The following is a 17,101-nucleotide window of genomic DNA, read 5'->3' as shown; positions in this document are numbered from 1 at the left end:
TTGTGTTTGCCCTTGTTTTCCCCTCGTTTCCCCCTCGTGTTCTTCATGTTCTTGGTAGGATTCCCTCCAAACATGAAAGATAGGGCATCTAGGATTCTACCCTACATCACGCGGAGTCCCGAGGAATCAGCCAAAGGTTTCCACTCTGGTGCAACAAGACCAAGACCGCCAGGACATCAAGATGGAGGTCATCACCGAGCCCACCGCAACGTCATGACCAGAGGTTTTTCACAGGCGAACAGGATAGGATGTACTACTTGTCCCCCTTCAAATCTAGCCGTTGTGGGATCCCTTCCTGCCAACATTTGGGAAGAGGACCAAGGCCATTATAAATAGGACTTAGCCACCACCAAAGAAGGGGGGCGAATGGAGCAAAGCCATTCCACCTCACCAGCTCTCTCGAGCTCCAGAACACCTCACCTCCTGAGGCCAGTTCATTGATACGTCTCCATCGTATCTACTTTTCCAAACACTTTTGCCCTTGTTTTGGACTCAAACTTGCATGATTTGAATGGAACTAACCCGGACTGACGCTGTTTTCAGTAGAATTGCCATGGTGTTATTTTTGTGCAAAAATAAAAGTTCTCGGAATGACCTGAAACTCCACGGAGAATATTTTTGGAATTAATAAAAAATACTAGTGAAAGAATCAAGGCCAGGGGCCCGCACCCTGTCGATGAGGGTGGGGGCGCGCCTACCCCCTGGGCGCGCCCCCTGCCTCGTGGGCCCCCTGGTGCTCCACCGACCTCAACTCCAACTCCATATATTCACGTTCGGGGAGAAAAAAAATCAAAGAGAAGGATTCATCGCGTTTTACAATACGGAGCCGCCGCCAAGCCCTAATATCTCTCGGGAGGGCTGATCTGGAGTCCGTTCGGGGCTCCGGAGAGGGGAATCCGTCGTCGTCATCATCATCAACCTTCCTCCATCACCAATTTCATGATGCTCACCACCGTGCGTGAGTAATTCCATTGTAGGCTTGCTGGACGGTGATGGGTTGGATGAGATTTACCATGTAATCGAGTTAGTTTTGTTAGGGTTTGATCCCTAGTATCCATTATGTTCTAAGATTGATGTTGCTATGACTTTGCTATGCTTAATGCTTGTCACGAGGGCCCAAGTGCCATGATTTTAGATCTGAACCTATTATGTTTTCATGAATATGTGTGAGTTCTTGATCCTATCTTGCAAGTCTATAATCACCTACTATGTGTTATGATTCGGCAACCCCGAAGTGACAACAATCGGGACCACTCCCGGTGATGACCATAGTTTGAGGACTTCATGTATTCACTAAGTGTTAATGCTTTGGTCCAGTACTCTATTAAAAGGAGGCCTTAATATCCCTAAGTTTCCAATAGGACCCCGCTGCCATGGGAGGGTAGGACAAAAGATTGTTGGGGATCGTTGCAGAAATTAAAAAATTTCTACGCATCACCAAGATCAATCTATGGAGTAACTAGCAACGAGAGAGAGGAGAGTGCATCTTCATACCCTTGAAGATCGCGAGACGGAAGCATTGCAAGAACTTGGATGAAGGAGTCGTACTCGAAGCGATTCAGATCGCGGTGGACTCCGATCTAAGCGTTGAACAACGGCACCTCCGCGTTCAACACAGGTGTAGCTCGGTGACGTCTCCCGCACCTTGATCTAGCAAGGAGGAGGGAGAGGTTGAGGAAGAGGGCTCCAGCAGCAGCACGACGGCGTGGTGGTGATGGAGTGGCAGTTCTCCGGCAGGGCTTCGCCAAGCTCTTGCGAAGGAGGAGAGGTGTTGGGGAGGGGAGGGGCTGCGCCTTCAATGTGGTGCTCCACCCCTCCCTCCACCCCTCTATTTATAGGGAGAAGGGGGAAGGGGGCCGGCCCCTCTAGATGGAATCTAGAGGGGGGGGCGGCCAAGGGGGAGGGGGCTTGCCCCCCAAGCCAAGGGGGCACCCCCCTCTAGGGTCCCCCCCAACCCTAGGCGCATGGGCCCTAGGGGGTGGCGCCCAGCCCACTAGGGGCTGGTTCCCTTCCACCTATAGCCCATGAGGCCCTCCGGGGTAGGTGGACCCTCCTGGTGGACCCTCGGAACCCCTCCGGTGGTCCCGGTACAATACCGGTATACCCCCGAATATTTCTGGTGACCGTACGATGACTTCCCATATATAAATCTTCACCTCCGGACCATTCCGGAACTCCTCGTGACGTCCAAGATCTCATCCGGGACTCCGAACAACATTCGGTAATCACATACAAATCTTCCTTATAACCCTAGCGTCATCGAACCTTAAGTGTGTAGACCCTACGGGTTCGGGAATCATGCAGACATGACCGAGACAGCTCTCCGGCCAATAACCAACAGCGTGATCTGGATAACCATGTTGGCTCCCACATGTTCCACGATGATCTCATCGGATGAACCACGATGTCGAGGATTCAAGTAATCCCGTATACAATTCCCTTTGTCAATCGGTACGTTACTTGCCCGAGATTCGATCGTCGGTATCCCAATACCTCGTTCAATCTCGTTACCGGCAAGTCACTTTACTCGTTCCGTAATGCATGATCCCGTGACCAACTACTTAGTCACATTGAGCTCATTATGATGATGCATTACCGAGTGGGCCCAGAGATACCTCTCCGTCATACGGAGTGACAAATCCCAGTCTCGATTCGTGCCAACCCAACAGACACTTTCGGAGATACCTGTAGTGCACCTTTATAGCCACCCTGCTACGTTGTGACGTTTGGTACACCCAAAGCATTCCTACGATATCCAGGAGTTACATGATCTCATGGTCTAAGGAAATGATACTTGACATTAGAAAAGCTCTAGCAAACGAACTACACGATCTTGTGCTATGCTTAGGATTGGGTCTTGTCCATCACATCATTCTCCTAATGATGTGATCCCGTTATCAATGACATCCAATGTCCATAGTCAGGAAACCATGACCATCTGTTGATCAACGAGCTAGTCAACTAGAGGCTCACTAGGGACATGGTGTGGTCTATGTATTCACACATGTATTACGGTTTCGATCAATACAATTATAGCATGAACAATAGACAATTATCATGAACAAGGAAATATAATAATAACCATTTTATTATTGCCTCTAGGGCATATTTCCAACAGTCTCCCACTTGCACTAGAGTCAATAATCTAGTTACATTGTGATGAATCGAACACCCATAGAGTTCTGGTGTTGATCATGTTTTGCTCGCGGAAGAGGTTTAGTCAACGGATCTGCGACATTCAGATCCGTATGCACTTTACAAATATCTATGTCTCCATCTTGAACATTTTCACGAATGGAGTTGAAGCGACGCTTGATGTGTCTGGTCTTCTTGTGAAACCTGGGCTCCTTGGCAAGGGCAATAGCTCCAGTGTTGTCACAGAAGAGAGTCATCGGGCCCGACGCATTGGGAATAACTCCTAGGTCGGTAATGAACTCCTTCATCCAGATTGCTTCATGTGCTGCCTCCGAGGCTGCCATGTACTCCGCTTCACATGTAGATCCCGCCACGACGCTTTGCTTGCAACTGCACCAGCTTACTGCCCCACCATTCAAAATATACACGTATCCGGTTTGTGACTTGGAGTCATCCAGATCTGTGTCGAAGCTAGCATCGACGTAACCCTTTACGACGAGCTCTTCGTCACCTCCATAAACGAGAAACATATCCTTAGTCCTTTTCAGGTACTTCAGGATATTCTTGACCGCTGTCCAGTGTTCCATGCCGGGATTACTTTGGTACCTTCCTACCAAACTTACGGCAAGGTTTACATCAGGTCTGGTACACAGCATGGCATACATAATAGACCCTATGGCTGAGGCATAGGGGATGACACTCATCTTTTCTCTATCTTCTGCCGTGGTCGGGCTTTGAGCCGAGCTCAATTTCACACCTTGCAATACAGGCAAGAACCCTTTCTTGGACTGATCCATATTGAACTTCTTCAATATCTTATCAAGGTATGTGCTTTGTGAAAGACCTATGAGGCGTCTCGATCTATCTCTATAGATCTTGATGCCTAATATGTAAGCAGCTTCTCCAAGGTCCTTCATTGAAAAACACTTATTCAAGTAGGCCTTTATGCTTTCCAAAAGTTCTATATCATTTCCCATCAATAGTATGTCATCCACATATAATATGAGAAATGCTACAGAGCTCCCACTCACTTTCTTGTAAACGCAGGCTTCTCCATAAGTCTGCATAAACCCAAACGCTTTGATCATTTCATCAAAGCGAATGTTCCAACTCCGAGATGCTTGCACCAGCCCATAGATGGAGCGCTGGAGCTTGCATACCTTGTTAGCATTCTTAGGATCGACAAAACCTTCCGGCTGCATCATATACAATTCTTCCTTAAGGAAAGCCGTTAAGGAATGCCGTTTTGACGTCCATTTGCCATATCTCATAATCGTAGAATGCGGCAATTGCTAACATGATTCGGACGGACTTCAGCTTCGCTACGGGTGAGAAGGTCTCATCGTAGTCAACCCCTTGAACTTGTCGATAACCCTTAGCGACAAGTCGAGCTTATAGATGGTAACATTACCATCCGCGTCCGTCTTCTTCTTAAAGATCCATTTATTTTCTATCGCTCGCCGATCATCGGGCAAGTCTGTCAAAGTCCATACTTTGTTTTCATACATGGATCCTATCTCGGATTGCATGGCTTCAAGCCATTTGTTGGAATCTGGGCCCGCCATCGCTTCTTCATAGTTCGAAGGTTCACCGTTGTCTAACAACATGATTTCCAGGACAGGGTTGCCATACCATTCTGGTGTGGAACGTGTCCTTGTGGACCTACGAAGTTCAGTAGCAACTTGATCCGAAGTACCTTGATCATCATCATTAACTTCCTCTCTAGTCGGTGCAGGCACCACAGAAACATTTTCCTGAGCTGCGCTACTTTCCGGTTCAAGAGGCAGTACTTCATCAAGTTCTACTTTCCTCCCACTTACTTCTTTCGAGAGAAACTCTTTCTCCAGAAAGGACCCGTTCTTGGCAACAAAGATCTTGCCTTCGGATCTGAGGTAGAAGGTATACCCAATGGTTTCCTTAGGGTATCCTATGAAGACGCATTTTTCCGACTTGGGTTCGAGCTTTTCAGGTTGAAGTTTCTTGACATAAGCATCGCATCCCCAAACTTTTAGAAACGACAGCTTAGGTTTCTTCCCAAACCATAATTCATACGGTGTCGTCTCAACGGATTTAGACGGTGCCCTATTTAAAGTGAATGTAGCTGTCTCTAGAGCGTATCCCCAAAATGATAGCGGTAAATCGGTAAGAGACATCATAGATCGCACCATATCCAATAGAGTGCGATTACGACGTTCGGACACACCGTTACGCTGAGGTGTTCCAGGCGGCGTGAGTTGTGAAACAATTCCACATTTCCTTAAGTGCGTACCAAATTCGTGACTCAAATATTCTCCCCCACGATCTGATCGTAAGAACTTTATTTTTCTGTCACGTTGATTCTCTACCTCATTCTGAAATTCCTTGAACTTTTCAAAGGTCTCAGACTTGTGTTTCATCAAGTAGACATACCCATATCTACTTAAGTCATCAGTGAGGGTGAGAACATAACGATAGCCTCCGCGAGCCTCAACGCTCATTGGACCGCACACATCAGTATGTATGATTTCCAATAAGTTGGTTGCTCGCTCCATTGTTCCGGAGAACGGAGTCTTGGTCATTTTGCCCATGAGGCATGGTTCGCATGTGTCAAATGATTCGTAATCAAGAGACTCCAAAAGTCCATCTGCATGGAGCTTCTTCATGCGTTTGACACCAATGTGACCAAGGCGGCAGTGCCACAAGTATGTGGGACTATCGTTATCAACCTTACATCTTTTGGTATTCACACTATGAATATGTGTAACATCACGTTCGAGATTCATTAAGAATAAACCATTGACCAGCGGGGCATGACCATAAAACATATCTCTCATATAAATAGAACAACCATTATTCTCGGATTTAAATGAGTAGCCATCTCGTATTAAACGAGATCCAGATACAATGTTCATGCTCAAAGCTGGCACTAAATAACAATTATTGAGGTTTAAAACTAATCCCGTAGGTAAATGTAGAGGTAGCGTGCCGACGGCGATCACATCGACCTTGGAACCATTCCCGACGCGCATCGTCACCTCGTCCTTCGCCAGTCTCCGCTTATTCCGCAGCTCCTGTTTTGAGTTACAAATATGAGCAACCGCACCGGTATCAAATACCCAGGAGCTACTACGAGTACTGGTAAGGTACACATCAATTACATGTATATCACATATACCTTTGGTGTTGCCGGCCTTCTTGTCCGCTAAGTACTTGGGGCAGTTCCGCTTCCAGTGTCCGCTTCCCTTGCAATAAAAGCACTCAGTCTCAGGTTTGGGTCCATGCTTTGGCTTCTTCCCGGCAACTGGCTTACCGGGCGCGGCAACTCCCTTGCCGTCCTTCTTGAAGTTCTTCTTACCCTTGCCTTTCTTGAAACTAGTGGTTTTATTGACCATCAACACTTGATGTTCCTTTTTGATCTCCACCTCCGCTGATTTCAGCATTGAAAATACCTCAGGAATGGTTTTCACCATCCCCTGCATATTGTAGTTCATCACAAAGCTCTTGTAGCTAGGTGGGAGCGACTGGAGGATTCTGTCAATGACCGCGTCATCCGGGAGATTAACTCCCAGCTGAGATAAGCGGTTGTGCAACCCAGACATTTTGAGTATGTGCTCGCTGACAGAACCATTCTCCTCCATCTTACAACTGTAGAACTTGTCGGAGACTTAATATCTCTCGACCCGGGCATGAGCTTGGAAAACCATTTTCAGCTCTTGGAACATCTCATATGCTCCGTGCTGCTCAAAACGCTTTTGGAGCCCCGGTTCTAAGCTGTAAAGCATGCCGCACTGAACCAGGGAGTAATCATCACTACGCGACTGCCAGGCGTTCATAACGTCTTGAGTTGCTGGGAAAACGGGTGCTTCACCTAGCGGTGCATCTAGGACATATGCTTTCTTGGCAGCTATGAGGATGATCCTCAAGTTCCGGACCCAGTCCGTATAGTTGCTACCATCGTCTTTCAGCTTGGTTTTCTCTAGGAACGCGTTGAAGTTGAGGGCAACATTAGCGTGGGCCATTTGATCTACAAGACATATTGCAAAGATTTTAGACTAAGTTCATGATAATTAAGTTCATCTAATCAAATTATTTAATGAACTCCCACTCAGATAGACATCCCTCTAGTCATCTAAGTGATACATGATCCGAGTCAACTAGGCCGTGTCCGATCATCACGTGAGACGGACTAGTCATCATCGGTGAACATCTTCATGTTGATCGTATCTTCTATACGACTCATGTTCGACCTTTCGGTCTCTTGTGTTCCGAGGCCATGTCTGTACATGCTAGGCTCGTCAAGTCAACCTAAGTGTTTTGCATGTGTAAATCTGGCTTACACCCGTTGTATTCGAACGTTAGAATCTATCACACCCGATCATCACGTGGTGCTTCGAAACAACGAACCTTCGCAACGGTGCACAGTTAGGGGGAACACTTTCTTGAAATTTTATGAGGGATCATCTTATTTATGCTACCGTCGTTCTAAGCAAATAAGATGTAAAACATGATAAACATCACATGCAATCAAATAGTGACATGATATGGCCAATATCATTTTGCTCCTTTTGATCTCCATCTTCGGGGCGCCATGATCATCATCGTCACCGGCATGACACCATGATCTCCATCATCATGATCTCCATCATCGTGTCTTCATGAAGTTGTCTCGCCAACTATTACTTCTACTACTATGGCTAACGGTTTAGCAATAAAGTAAAGTGATTACATGGCGTTATTCAATGACACACAGGTCATACAATAAATTAAGACAACTCCTATGGCTCCTGCCGGTTGTCATACTCATCGACATGCAAGTCGTGATTCCTATTACAAGAACATGATCAATCTCATACATCACATATATATCATTCATCACATCCTTTTGGCCATATCACATCACACGGCATATGCTGCAAAAACAAGTTAGACGTCCTCTAATTGTTGTTGCATGTTTTTACGTGGCTGCTATAGGTTTCTAGCAAGAACGTTTCTTACCTATGCCAAAACCACAACGTGATATGCCAATTGCTATTTACCCTTCATAAGGACCCTTTTCATCGAATCCGATCCGACTAAAGTGGGAGAGACAGACACCCGCTAGCCACCTTATGCAACTAGTGCATGTCAGTCGGTGGAACCTGTCTCACATAAGCGTACGTGTAAGGTCGGTCCGGGCCGCTTCATCCCACGATGCTGCCGAAACAAGATAAGACTAGTAGTGGCAAGTAAATTGACAAAATCGACACCCACAACAAACTTGTGTTCTACTCGTGCATAGAAACTACTCATAGACCTAGCTCATGATGCCATTGTTGGGGATCGTTGCAGAAATTAAAAATTTTCTACGCATCACCAAGATCAATCTATGGAGTAACTAGCAACGAGAGAGAGGGGAGTGCATCTTCATACCCTTGAAGATCGCGAGACGGAAGCGTTGCAAGAACGTGGATGAAGGGTCGTACTCCAAGCGATTCAGATCGCGGTGGACTCCGATCTAAGCGCCGAACAACGGCACCTCCGCGTTCAACACACGTGCAGCCCGGTGACGTCTCCCGCGCCTTGATCCAGCAAGGAGGAGGGAGAGGTTGAGGAAGAGGGCTCCAGCAGCAGCACGACGGCGTGGTGGTGATGGAGTGGCAGTTCTCCGGCAGAGCTTCGCCAAGCTCTTGCGGAGGAGGAGAGGTGTTAGGGAGGGGAGGGGCTGCGCCTTCAATGTGGTGCTCCACCCTCCCTCCACCCCTCTATTTATAGGGAGAAGGGGGAAGGGGGCCAAGCCAAGGGGGCGCCCCCCTCTGGGGTCCCCCCCCAACCCTAGGCGCATGGGCCCTAGGGGGTGGCGCCCAGCCCACTAGGGGCTGGTTCCCTTCCACCTACAGCCATGAGGCCCTCCGGGGCAGGTGGACCCTCCCGGTGGACCCCCGGAACCCCTCCGGTGGTCCCCGTACAATATCGTTATACCCTCGAATATTTCCGGTGACCGTATGATGACTTCCCATATATAAATCTTCACCTCCGGACCATTCCGGAACTCCTCGTGACGTCCGGGATCTCATTCGGGACTCCGAACAACATTCGGTAATCATATACAAATCTTCCTTATAACCCTAGCGTCATTGAACCTTAAGTGTGTAGACCCTACGGGTTCGGGAATCATGCAGACATGACCGAGACAGCTCTCCGGCCAATAACCAATAGTGGGATCTGGATACCCATGTTGGCTCCCACATGTTCCACGATGATCTCATCGGATGAACCACGATGTCGAGAATTCAAGTAATCTCGTATACAATTCCCTTTGTCAATCGGTATGTTACTTGCCCGAGATTCGATCATCGGTATCCCAATACCTCGTTCAATCTCGTTACCGGCAAGTCACTTTACTCGTTCCGTAATGCATGATCCCATGACCAACTACTTAGTCACATTGAGCTCATTATGATGATGCACTACCGAGTGGCCCCAGAGATACCTTTCCGTCATACGGAGTGACAAATCCCAGTCTTGATTCGTGCTAACCCAACAGACACTTTCGGAGATACCTGTAGTGCACCTTTATAGCCACCCAGCTACGTTGTGACGTTTGGTACACCCAAAGCATTCCTACGATATCCAGGAGTTACATGATCTCATGGTCTAAGGAAATGATACTTGACATTAGAAAAGCTCTAGCAAACGAACTACACGATCTTGTGCTATGCTTAGGATTGGGTCTTGTCCATCACATCATTCTCCTAATGATGTGATCCCGTTATCAATGACATCCAATGTCCATAGTCAGGAAACCATGACCATCTGTTGATCAACGAGCTAGTCAACTAGAGGCTCACTAGGGACATGGTGTGGTCTATGTATTCACACATGTATTACGGTTTCGATCAATACAATTATAGCATGAACAATAGACAATTATCATGAACAAGGAAATATAATAATAACCATTTTATTATTGCCTCTAGGGCATATTTCCAACAAAGATGTCATGCAAATTCTTTTCCATAAGCACGTATGACTATATTCGGAATATATGCCTACATTACATCGATGAACTGGAGCTAGTTCTGTGTCACCCTATGTTATAACTATTGCATGAGGAATCACATCCGACATAATTATCCATCACTGATCCAATGCCTACGAGCTTTTCACATATTGATATTTGCTTAGTTACTTTACCGTTGCCACTGTTACAATTACTACAAAACTGCTACTGTTACTTTTGCTATCATTACCGTTATTTCCATACTACTTTACTACTAAATACTTTGCTGCAGATATTAAATTATCCAGGTGTGGTTGAATTGACAACTCAACTGCTAATACTTGAGAATATTCTTTGGCTCCCCTTGTGTTGAATCAATAAATTTGGGTTGAATACTCTACCTTCGAAAACTGTTGTGATCCCCTATACTTGTGGGTTATCATTCATCCACTGTACTAGTTCATCCTCAGCCCTTCGAGGCAATCCACCAAAACGCTGGAGTAGGGTATTACACCGCAAGGTGGCCCGAACCAGGATAAACTGTTGTGTCTCTCTGTCCCTTCGAGCTCGACTTGCTAGGCTTAGGAAGATCGCGGGTAGGCAGGATGGGTAGGTTGAGATCTCCGCACGCACCCCAGAGTTCGAACCTATCAAGGGTTTGCGGAACCCGAAATCCGACAGACGCAACAAGCACATAAGACGACGCCTTCAAGAAGTATCCGATCCGAAGAATCAGACCTAGGGTTTCCCCTGGTGCTCAAAGAGGGGTGCAGAGAGGCCATGACAACGCCTCCAAGGAGGGGACGACACTCGCAAGTGTCGCCGCTGCCAGCACCGACAAGCAGAGCAGGGATTTCTCCCTAGCCTGGTCTGAGCAATCTCATAGCCACCAGATCAAACATCGGGAGTCAGAAGTCAAGCATAGGTCGGATACCACCACACGAAGTGGAGTCGCGTCGGACACGCGAACCTTGGACATGACGGGGGGCAGGGCAGCGAGGTGGCCGGGGTTGGGGGTGGGGAGGCGAAGGGGCCCGATGCAGGGCAGGCGATGTCGACGGGCAACGCCAACATGCCAAGAACCGAAGGAGACGCAGATCTGGCCCATTGGGGTCGAGGCCGTCAAAAGCTAAGAGTGGCAAAAGTGAAATGTCAAAATCTAGGGTGATATTAGAAAAATTGGCAAATCTAGAGTGACAAAAACAAAATTTTCCTTTCAAACATAGCACTTTTGGTGCATCGATTTTTTTTTTCTACAGATTTCCACGAATTTCCTTTAATGATAAGTTTTTGCAAGCACACAAAATATTTGTCTAGTTTACTATACCGCCCGCAAAAAAAATAGTTTACTATACAAAAATTCAGATTTTTTGATTTTACATTTGAACTCGAGTCCGAAAGTGTTTTGTCAAATTTTCTCCATAGTGTTTCACTCTGCCACGTGTGGCCTGCACATTTCCATACGTGGAGAGTCTTCTCACAAAATGCGAAGCGCCCAAGTCCAGCACGGCCCTTGAATAACCGCCATTTTTTTCTCCTTTTCTCTCATCCAGAACCCCCGAGACCCGGCTCACTCGCCCCCTTGGAAGGTCGAGAAACCTGCTAGGGATGGCACGCGCCGCTGCCGCCAACCTGCGTGGCCTGGTCGGCATTGCAGCGGCGGGCCGGCGGCGGGTGACAGCCTCCGTCGCGACACCCCGCGCGTCGCCCGGCGGGCGCGGATTCCGGGCCGTGGCCTCAGGCTCCGGTGGCAGGACGACTCCTGAATCCTCCTCTTCGTCCTCGCCGGCTCTACCACAGCTGCAGCCGCGGCGCGGCTTGGAGACGAGACGAGCGGTGCTGCGTGACTTGATTAGCGGCGGCTTAGAGAGGTAATTTCAAGGTCCAATGGCCATCTCACCTATTGATGGGCTTAATGCCAGTGTCCGCCATTGGCGTGTTCGTGGAAATCGATAGATGCTGGCCATATCTAGATGCTTACCTGCGGGCATTCAATCTGGATTTATGCTACCGCCGCGCCAAGAGCTCCATTGACATATACCAGTTGGATAAAAATGCCAGGGAATTCGGCAATACCATCTATTCTGAAGTGTGGTCGAGAATAAGACGCGATTCAGTTGTGCTTCATTAGCTTCTGAAACATCTGAAAGAGTTACTTTCGTACAATCCTAGTAGTATGGGCAACTGTATTTCATTGTGAATACTTCTAAAAAGTAATTACACTATGATTAAATCTATCTTCTAGCCATTGACGTGTAATTCCTTTCACTTGTACGTGCAATTCCTTTCACTTCACGTGCTCACAATTCTTCCTTGTGTTAGAGGTTGACATACTATTTGGATTGATGTATAAACAATTTGTTGCCAGTGAGGATGGTAAGCTGAGCTGTGGATATTCAAGTTTTAAGGGAAGGAGACCTACTATGGAGGATCGCTACGACGTAAAGTTCGCTAAAATCAAGGGACAGTCAGTTAGTCTGTTTGCTGTATTTGATGGTATTATCTTAAAACTTAACTTTATTGTTCTGTGATTCCTTAGCTACCATGTTTATGCTTTTAAATATCTGGTACACTAGGTCATGCAGGACCACTTGCCGCTGAATATCTAAAGGAATATCTGCTTGACAACCTTATCAAGCATCCTCAGTTCCTGAGAAACCCAAAGCTTGCTCTGAGTAATGTGTTTTCCCTTCTTTTTACTATACCTTCTTGCATAGTAAGGCCCTTCCCAGTGCCACGTCATACTTGTTATAATTGTTGATTACTTTTGCAAAAACAGCGACAACCTTCCTGAAAACTGATGCTGATTTCTTAGAGTCGGTAACCACTCCTTATAGGGAGGATGGTTCGACAGCTTTGGCTGCTATTTTGGTTGGTGACCAACTTTATGTAGCAAATGTTGGTGATTCACGTGCTATCGCTTTAAAAGGTGGCAAAGGTAATATTTTTCTTATCGTATTTTTTGTTAGTGAAAATCCTTCTTTCTTATATCCAATACAACTAACAGCTACCTATGCTTACTCTACACTGAAACTCGCTGCCATCCAATGGCTAGCATATCCTTGTAGTGTAGTTAATAATACACTTAAACTTGCTTAAATGATATTTCCTAGGGATTTAACATGTGTCTTCTTGGCCCCAGTTATGAAAGGAGTGCTTTTCATTTATTTATTTTAGTGTGTCAAGGAATGAATACGCTGGCCGACTAAATACTAAATTCAGTTATTAACTGTTGACCTCATATTTTTTCAATTCATTCATGCATGCATACTTTGTTATGTTGCTATATTGCTCTACAAATTGTGAACACTAAACTAATTATTCTCTGGTTCCTTTTTTACCCGTGAATAATATAAGAAGACATGTTTGTCCCTGTGTTCTGTAGCAATCCCACTCTCAGATGACCATAAACCTAACTTAAAGGATGAGCGAGCAAGAATTGAGAATGCTGGAGGTGGTGTTAGTTATGATGGTAAGACCTCTTTTTCCCTACAATACTCTTCTGATATAGCTAGCTTGAACTTAATTGGATGTGGAAGCTAGCAATTATTAGCTGAATTCATCTATTATTCTTGAGGCATCAATGGGGAACTATAAGCCCACCTGAACTTTTTCCTTATATTCATATACAAAGTTTTTAAAATGGGGAGATTGCACAACTGATTGCATACATGTCTAACACCACATGTTTCTCCTATTTTTCTGTTAGTTGAAGGTTCTTTAGAAATACTGTATCATTTTTGTTTCTTTTTTCTGTTTTCATATGAGCTTTACTGCAGGTTTTACTTGGAGGGTTGATGGAATTCTGGCAATGTCCCGTGCATTTGGCAACCGTTCATTGAAGAATTATGTGATAGCAGAGCCTGACATTCAGGTATCTAATTTATGTTTAGTTCTGTGTTAATTCCCAATCCCTGAAACTTCAGTTAGTTTGTTACTTCAGTGTTACCGAGGAAGGAACCAGTTTCCTCGTACTGTTTTTGTTTTTGTTTTTGTAGACCCAAATATCCATTTCCATGCACATGAGGAATAATGAATTCCCACTTTACGGACCATCAACCTGAGTAGAAATGACAAATACCCACTTTACAGACTATCAACATGAATTCAAATGGATTTCCTGCAGTCCTTCACAAACTGCAAGTTCATTCTGTCTAATAAAATACTGTCATTTACTGATTGATCATGTTGAGAAAATATTGGGATGGTGGCACCTTTTATCACCTGTGATCTGGACCGTTCCTTGCTCAATCAAACAGTGGGAATTTTATAATTGTCCTGTAGATTTATTGGATGATGGTAGTAGATTCTTGTTGCAACCTTAACTCCAGTCCTGAAGTTACAACTTTAACTTGGGTGTCTATATTGGTCTTCCAACTGGAAGTAGAATAATCTAGGCTACTTGCGAAACTAAGGGCATGTACAATGCATAGCCTCAAGGTGATGCCTCGCATGCCATGTAGGATCGGATATGACGTAAAGTAGGTTCGGATAGGGAAGCGGGATCCTCTCCAGGAGGCGGGTGCTTGAAGAGAAAAAGTGTGGTCCGGTGACAAAAGCTGAAAAGGTTGGAGTGAAAAGTAGAGATGCATGTGTACTAGAGTCTTTATTTCTATTTCTTAATGAGACCCACTAGTGGTAGCTTGCATTGGGGAGAAAAAATAAATGTAGGTGCCTCAAATTACTTTTTATCATGGGGCATATGTATCCATATGCCACCATTGTACATGCCCTAAAAGAAATCATGCATGTTAACATTTTTATCATCCGGCACATATTGATCTGACGTTCCTATGAATGGATATTTTCATGCCCTAGTTAGAGACACTTGCATCTAATGCCGTCTACCATAATAAATTATTTCAGTGATACAAGATATGATGTTGTGGTTTTATCTTATGGGTGCCATCTTTTGTTTGACATTTTACATTTCCTCCTTATTTTGGGGAGTTTGTGAGGTGGGAAGACCTACATTAATTTGTCTCTGAGAGAGAATTCTTTTCTTGGTATTTTGAGTGGGAGGTGAAAGAGGTGTCGGATGAAATGGAGAGGGGATAGTAATAGATGATATTGCTGTGATTACATAACGGGGCACGTTCAAAATCCTTTTTTGGGTGTGGGTGTAAGTACCATATTTTTCGAGAAAACACATGAGAGCGTGCGTTTCATTTCATTGAAAAGAGAGAGAGTTGTGGTTACACTCTTCCTAGGAGGCGGTTACAGTTTCCGAATTAATGGACATCCCATGTTTGGGGGGTGATGGCTCTAAGCCCTAGAGCGCCAGTGCTTGCCCAAAGGGTGGCCTCTTCCTTAATCTTCGTGAGCAGGGTGTTCACCGATGGGCGTGCTCCATTGAAGACGGTCATTGCGGTGCTTCAATATCATCCAGGGGGCGAGGAGGGTCATGGAGCCCAGGCCCTTGCGCATGGGGTTCCTTGGCAATCCTTCAGGATTTTGCTACTGCTGTAGTGTTTGTCTTGACTCTGTAGAGGCATGTCAGCATGTACATATGAAGATTGCCTGGGAATAAGGATAACCGACATTGGCAGAATATTCTGTGTATATCTGTTAACAGTAAAGTCACAACAATGTTAGTCATATTATACAGTTCATTTCAGAAGGTTAATTTATGAAACGGGACAGATGGCCTCAAGCAGTTAACACCATTTCAGTGGAATGGTGTGTTCTAAAGTTTATTTAGATTCTGGTACTTCTGAATGCAGGATTTTTTTAGTATTCTACTGTTAACGCAACTTCACTTAAGGTCTTGCTGTTGGAAAAGTATGTTAAGTGTCACTTGCTGAATCTTTTGTACTGTTCTACTGTAAAATGCAGGAAACACAGGTCAGCAGTGACTTGGAATACCTGGTTCTTGCTACAGATGGTCTTTGGGATGTTGTGCAAAATGAGGTACTCCTACCTATTTTAAGGTTTTAACACAGCATATGGCGGCAGGGCTTGTGTTTGCTGATAGTACCAAGAGGTTTAGAGAACCTTGTTTAGTTTTTTTTTACCAAGGCATAAACCCAACGCTCGTGGTCGGCCCATATGGTTTTAGAGATCTAGCTGCATGTTGGCACATTTGATATGGTGAACATGGTCTTTTCATATCATTTGTGCGCTTTATTTGGTCCACTGCTAATCATATTTTGTGTCTTTTTACAAACAAGGATGTTATTTCACTTATGAAAGCAACTGACGGGCCTGAGGCGGCGGCGGTGAAGCTGACGGAAATGGCCCACTCTCGGCACAGCTCAGACAACATCACATGCATTGTGGTGCAATTTCACGACTGAACGGGCGTAAGATAACGGGAATTCATGGCAGTGAAGTTTTGTCACTTCAGATATCCTGAAAGAATGTATTCCTCTGATCTATGGCTGGTATAAGACTTAAACAGCTGTGAAAGAAACTGGCCGATTGGTTGAATCTTTTTGTAGGGAATTTTTGCATCTGATTATCGTGAAATTGCATCAGATCCGTTAGGAGTTGGATGCACAAAATCTGGAGAAATCCTCAAACGTGGAACCTGATGTTACGTCCTTCCCATCATTATTTTGCAGTCTGGTGCAATAAAATGGAGAAGGCCAAGGGCATACTACTACACCACCACAACATCATCATATCTTTATAATTGAAGGAGTGTGGAGTATTTTCTTTATAGTGTTTTTGTTTTGTTTAGTTTATTCACAAAACTGAGGTCTACATGGCATACTCATGTCATGAGATCCTAAATTGGATCTAAAAATTGCAAACTCCGTACATATTTCTGTGTTGCTTTCATGAACCATGCTGAAATATGTATCTGAATCGCGAAGATTATGCAGAAACTTTTACTTTAGTATGCTAGACAAAACTCAAAATAACATTACACATCGAAAGTGCCTTTGTAATCCCAAGATCAGATGCTCCTCTAATGAACAGTAACCACGTTGTGTCGTGACTCGCTGGCCTTGGCCTCCACCTTCGGCGAACCGGGCGGCTCTTTGCGTGGACGGCTCCTTCTGT

General features: G+C 45.3%; 1 protein-coding gene across 2 annotated transcripts; it reads left to right on the top strand.

Annotated features, from left to right (window-relative positions):
• Positions 1-11,609: 11,609 nt before the first annotated feature.
• Positions 11,610-16,697, top strand: LOC123158602 (probable protein phosphatase 2C 56). Of its 2 annotated transcripts, XM_044576514.1 has the most exons (8): positions 11,610-11,964; positions 12,462-12,589; positions 12,670-12,768; positions 12,873-13,031; positions 13,479-13,565; positions 13,873-13,967; positions 15,929-16,003; positions 16,264-16,697. In XM_044576514.1, exons 1-8 carry the CDS (start codon positions 11,702-11,704, stop codon positions 16,387-16,389), a joined length of 1,032 nt encoding a protein of 343 aa, XP_044432449.1. In that variant the 5' UTR covers positions 11,610-11,701; the 3' UTR covers positions 16,390-16,697. The 2 variants fall into 2 exon arrangements, with proteins under 2 accessions (XP_044432449.1, XP_044432451.1); XM_044576516.1 differs by lacking the exon at positions 12,873-13,031.
• Positions 16,698-17,101: the final 404 nt, after the last annotated feature.

The sequence above is a fragment of the Triticum aestivum genome, chromosome 7B, assembly GCF_018294505.1.
Source record: "Triticum aestivum cultivar Chinese Spring chromosome 7B, IWGSC CS RefSeq v2.1, whole genome shotgun sequence".
NCBI classification, from domain to species: domain Eukaryota; kingdom Viridiplantae; phylum Streptophyta; class Magnoliopsida; order Poales; family Poaceae; genus Triticum; species Triticum aestivum.
Note: the sequence above shows the minus strand (reverse complement) of the source record. Positions and strands in the feature narration are given on the sequence as shown.

Coding starts and splice junctions, on each gene's coding strand:
- LOC123158602 (XM_044576514.1), top strand. CDS start 11,702: ATGGCACGCGCCGCTGCCGCCAACCTGCGTGGCCTGGTCGGCATTGCA. Junction 11,965..12,461: donor ATTAGCGGCGGCTTAGAGAG/GTAATTTCAAGG, acceptor ATTTGTTGCCAG/TGAGGATGGTAAGCTGAGCT. Junction 13,566..13,872: donor AGGTGGTGTTAGTTATGATG/GTAAGACCTCTT, acceptor GCTTTACTGCAG/GTTTTACTTGGAGGGTTGAT.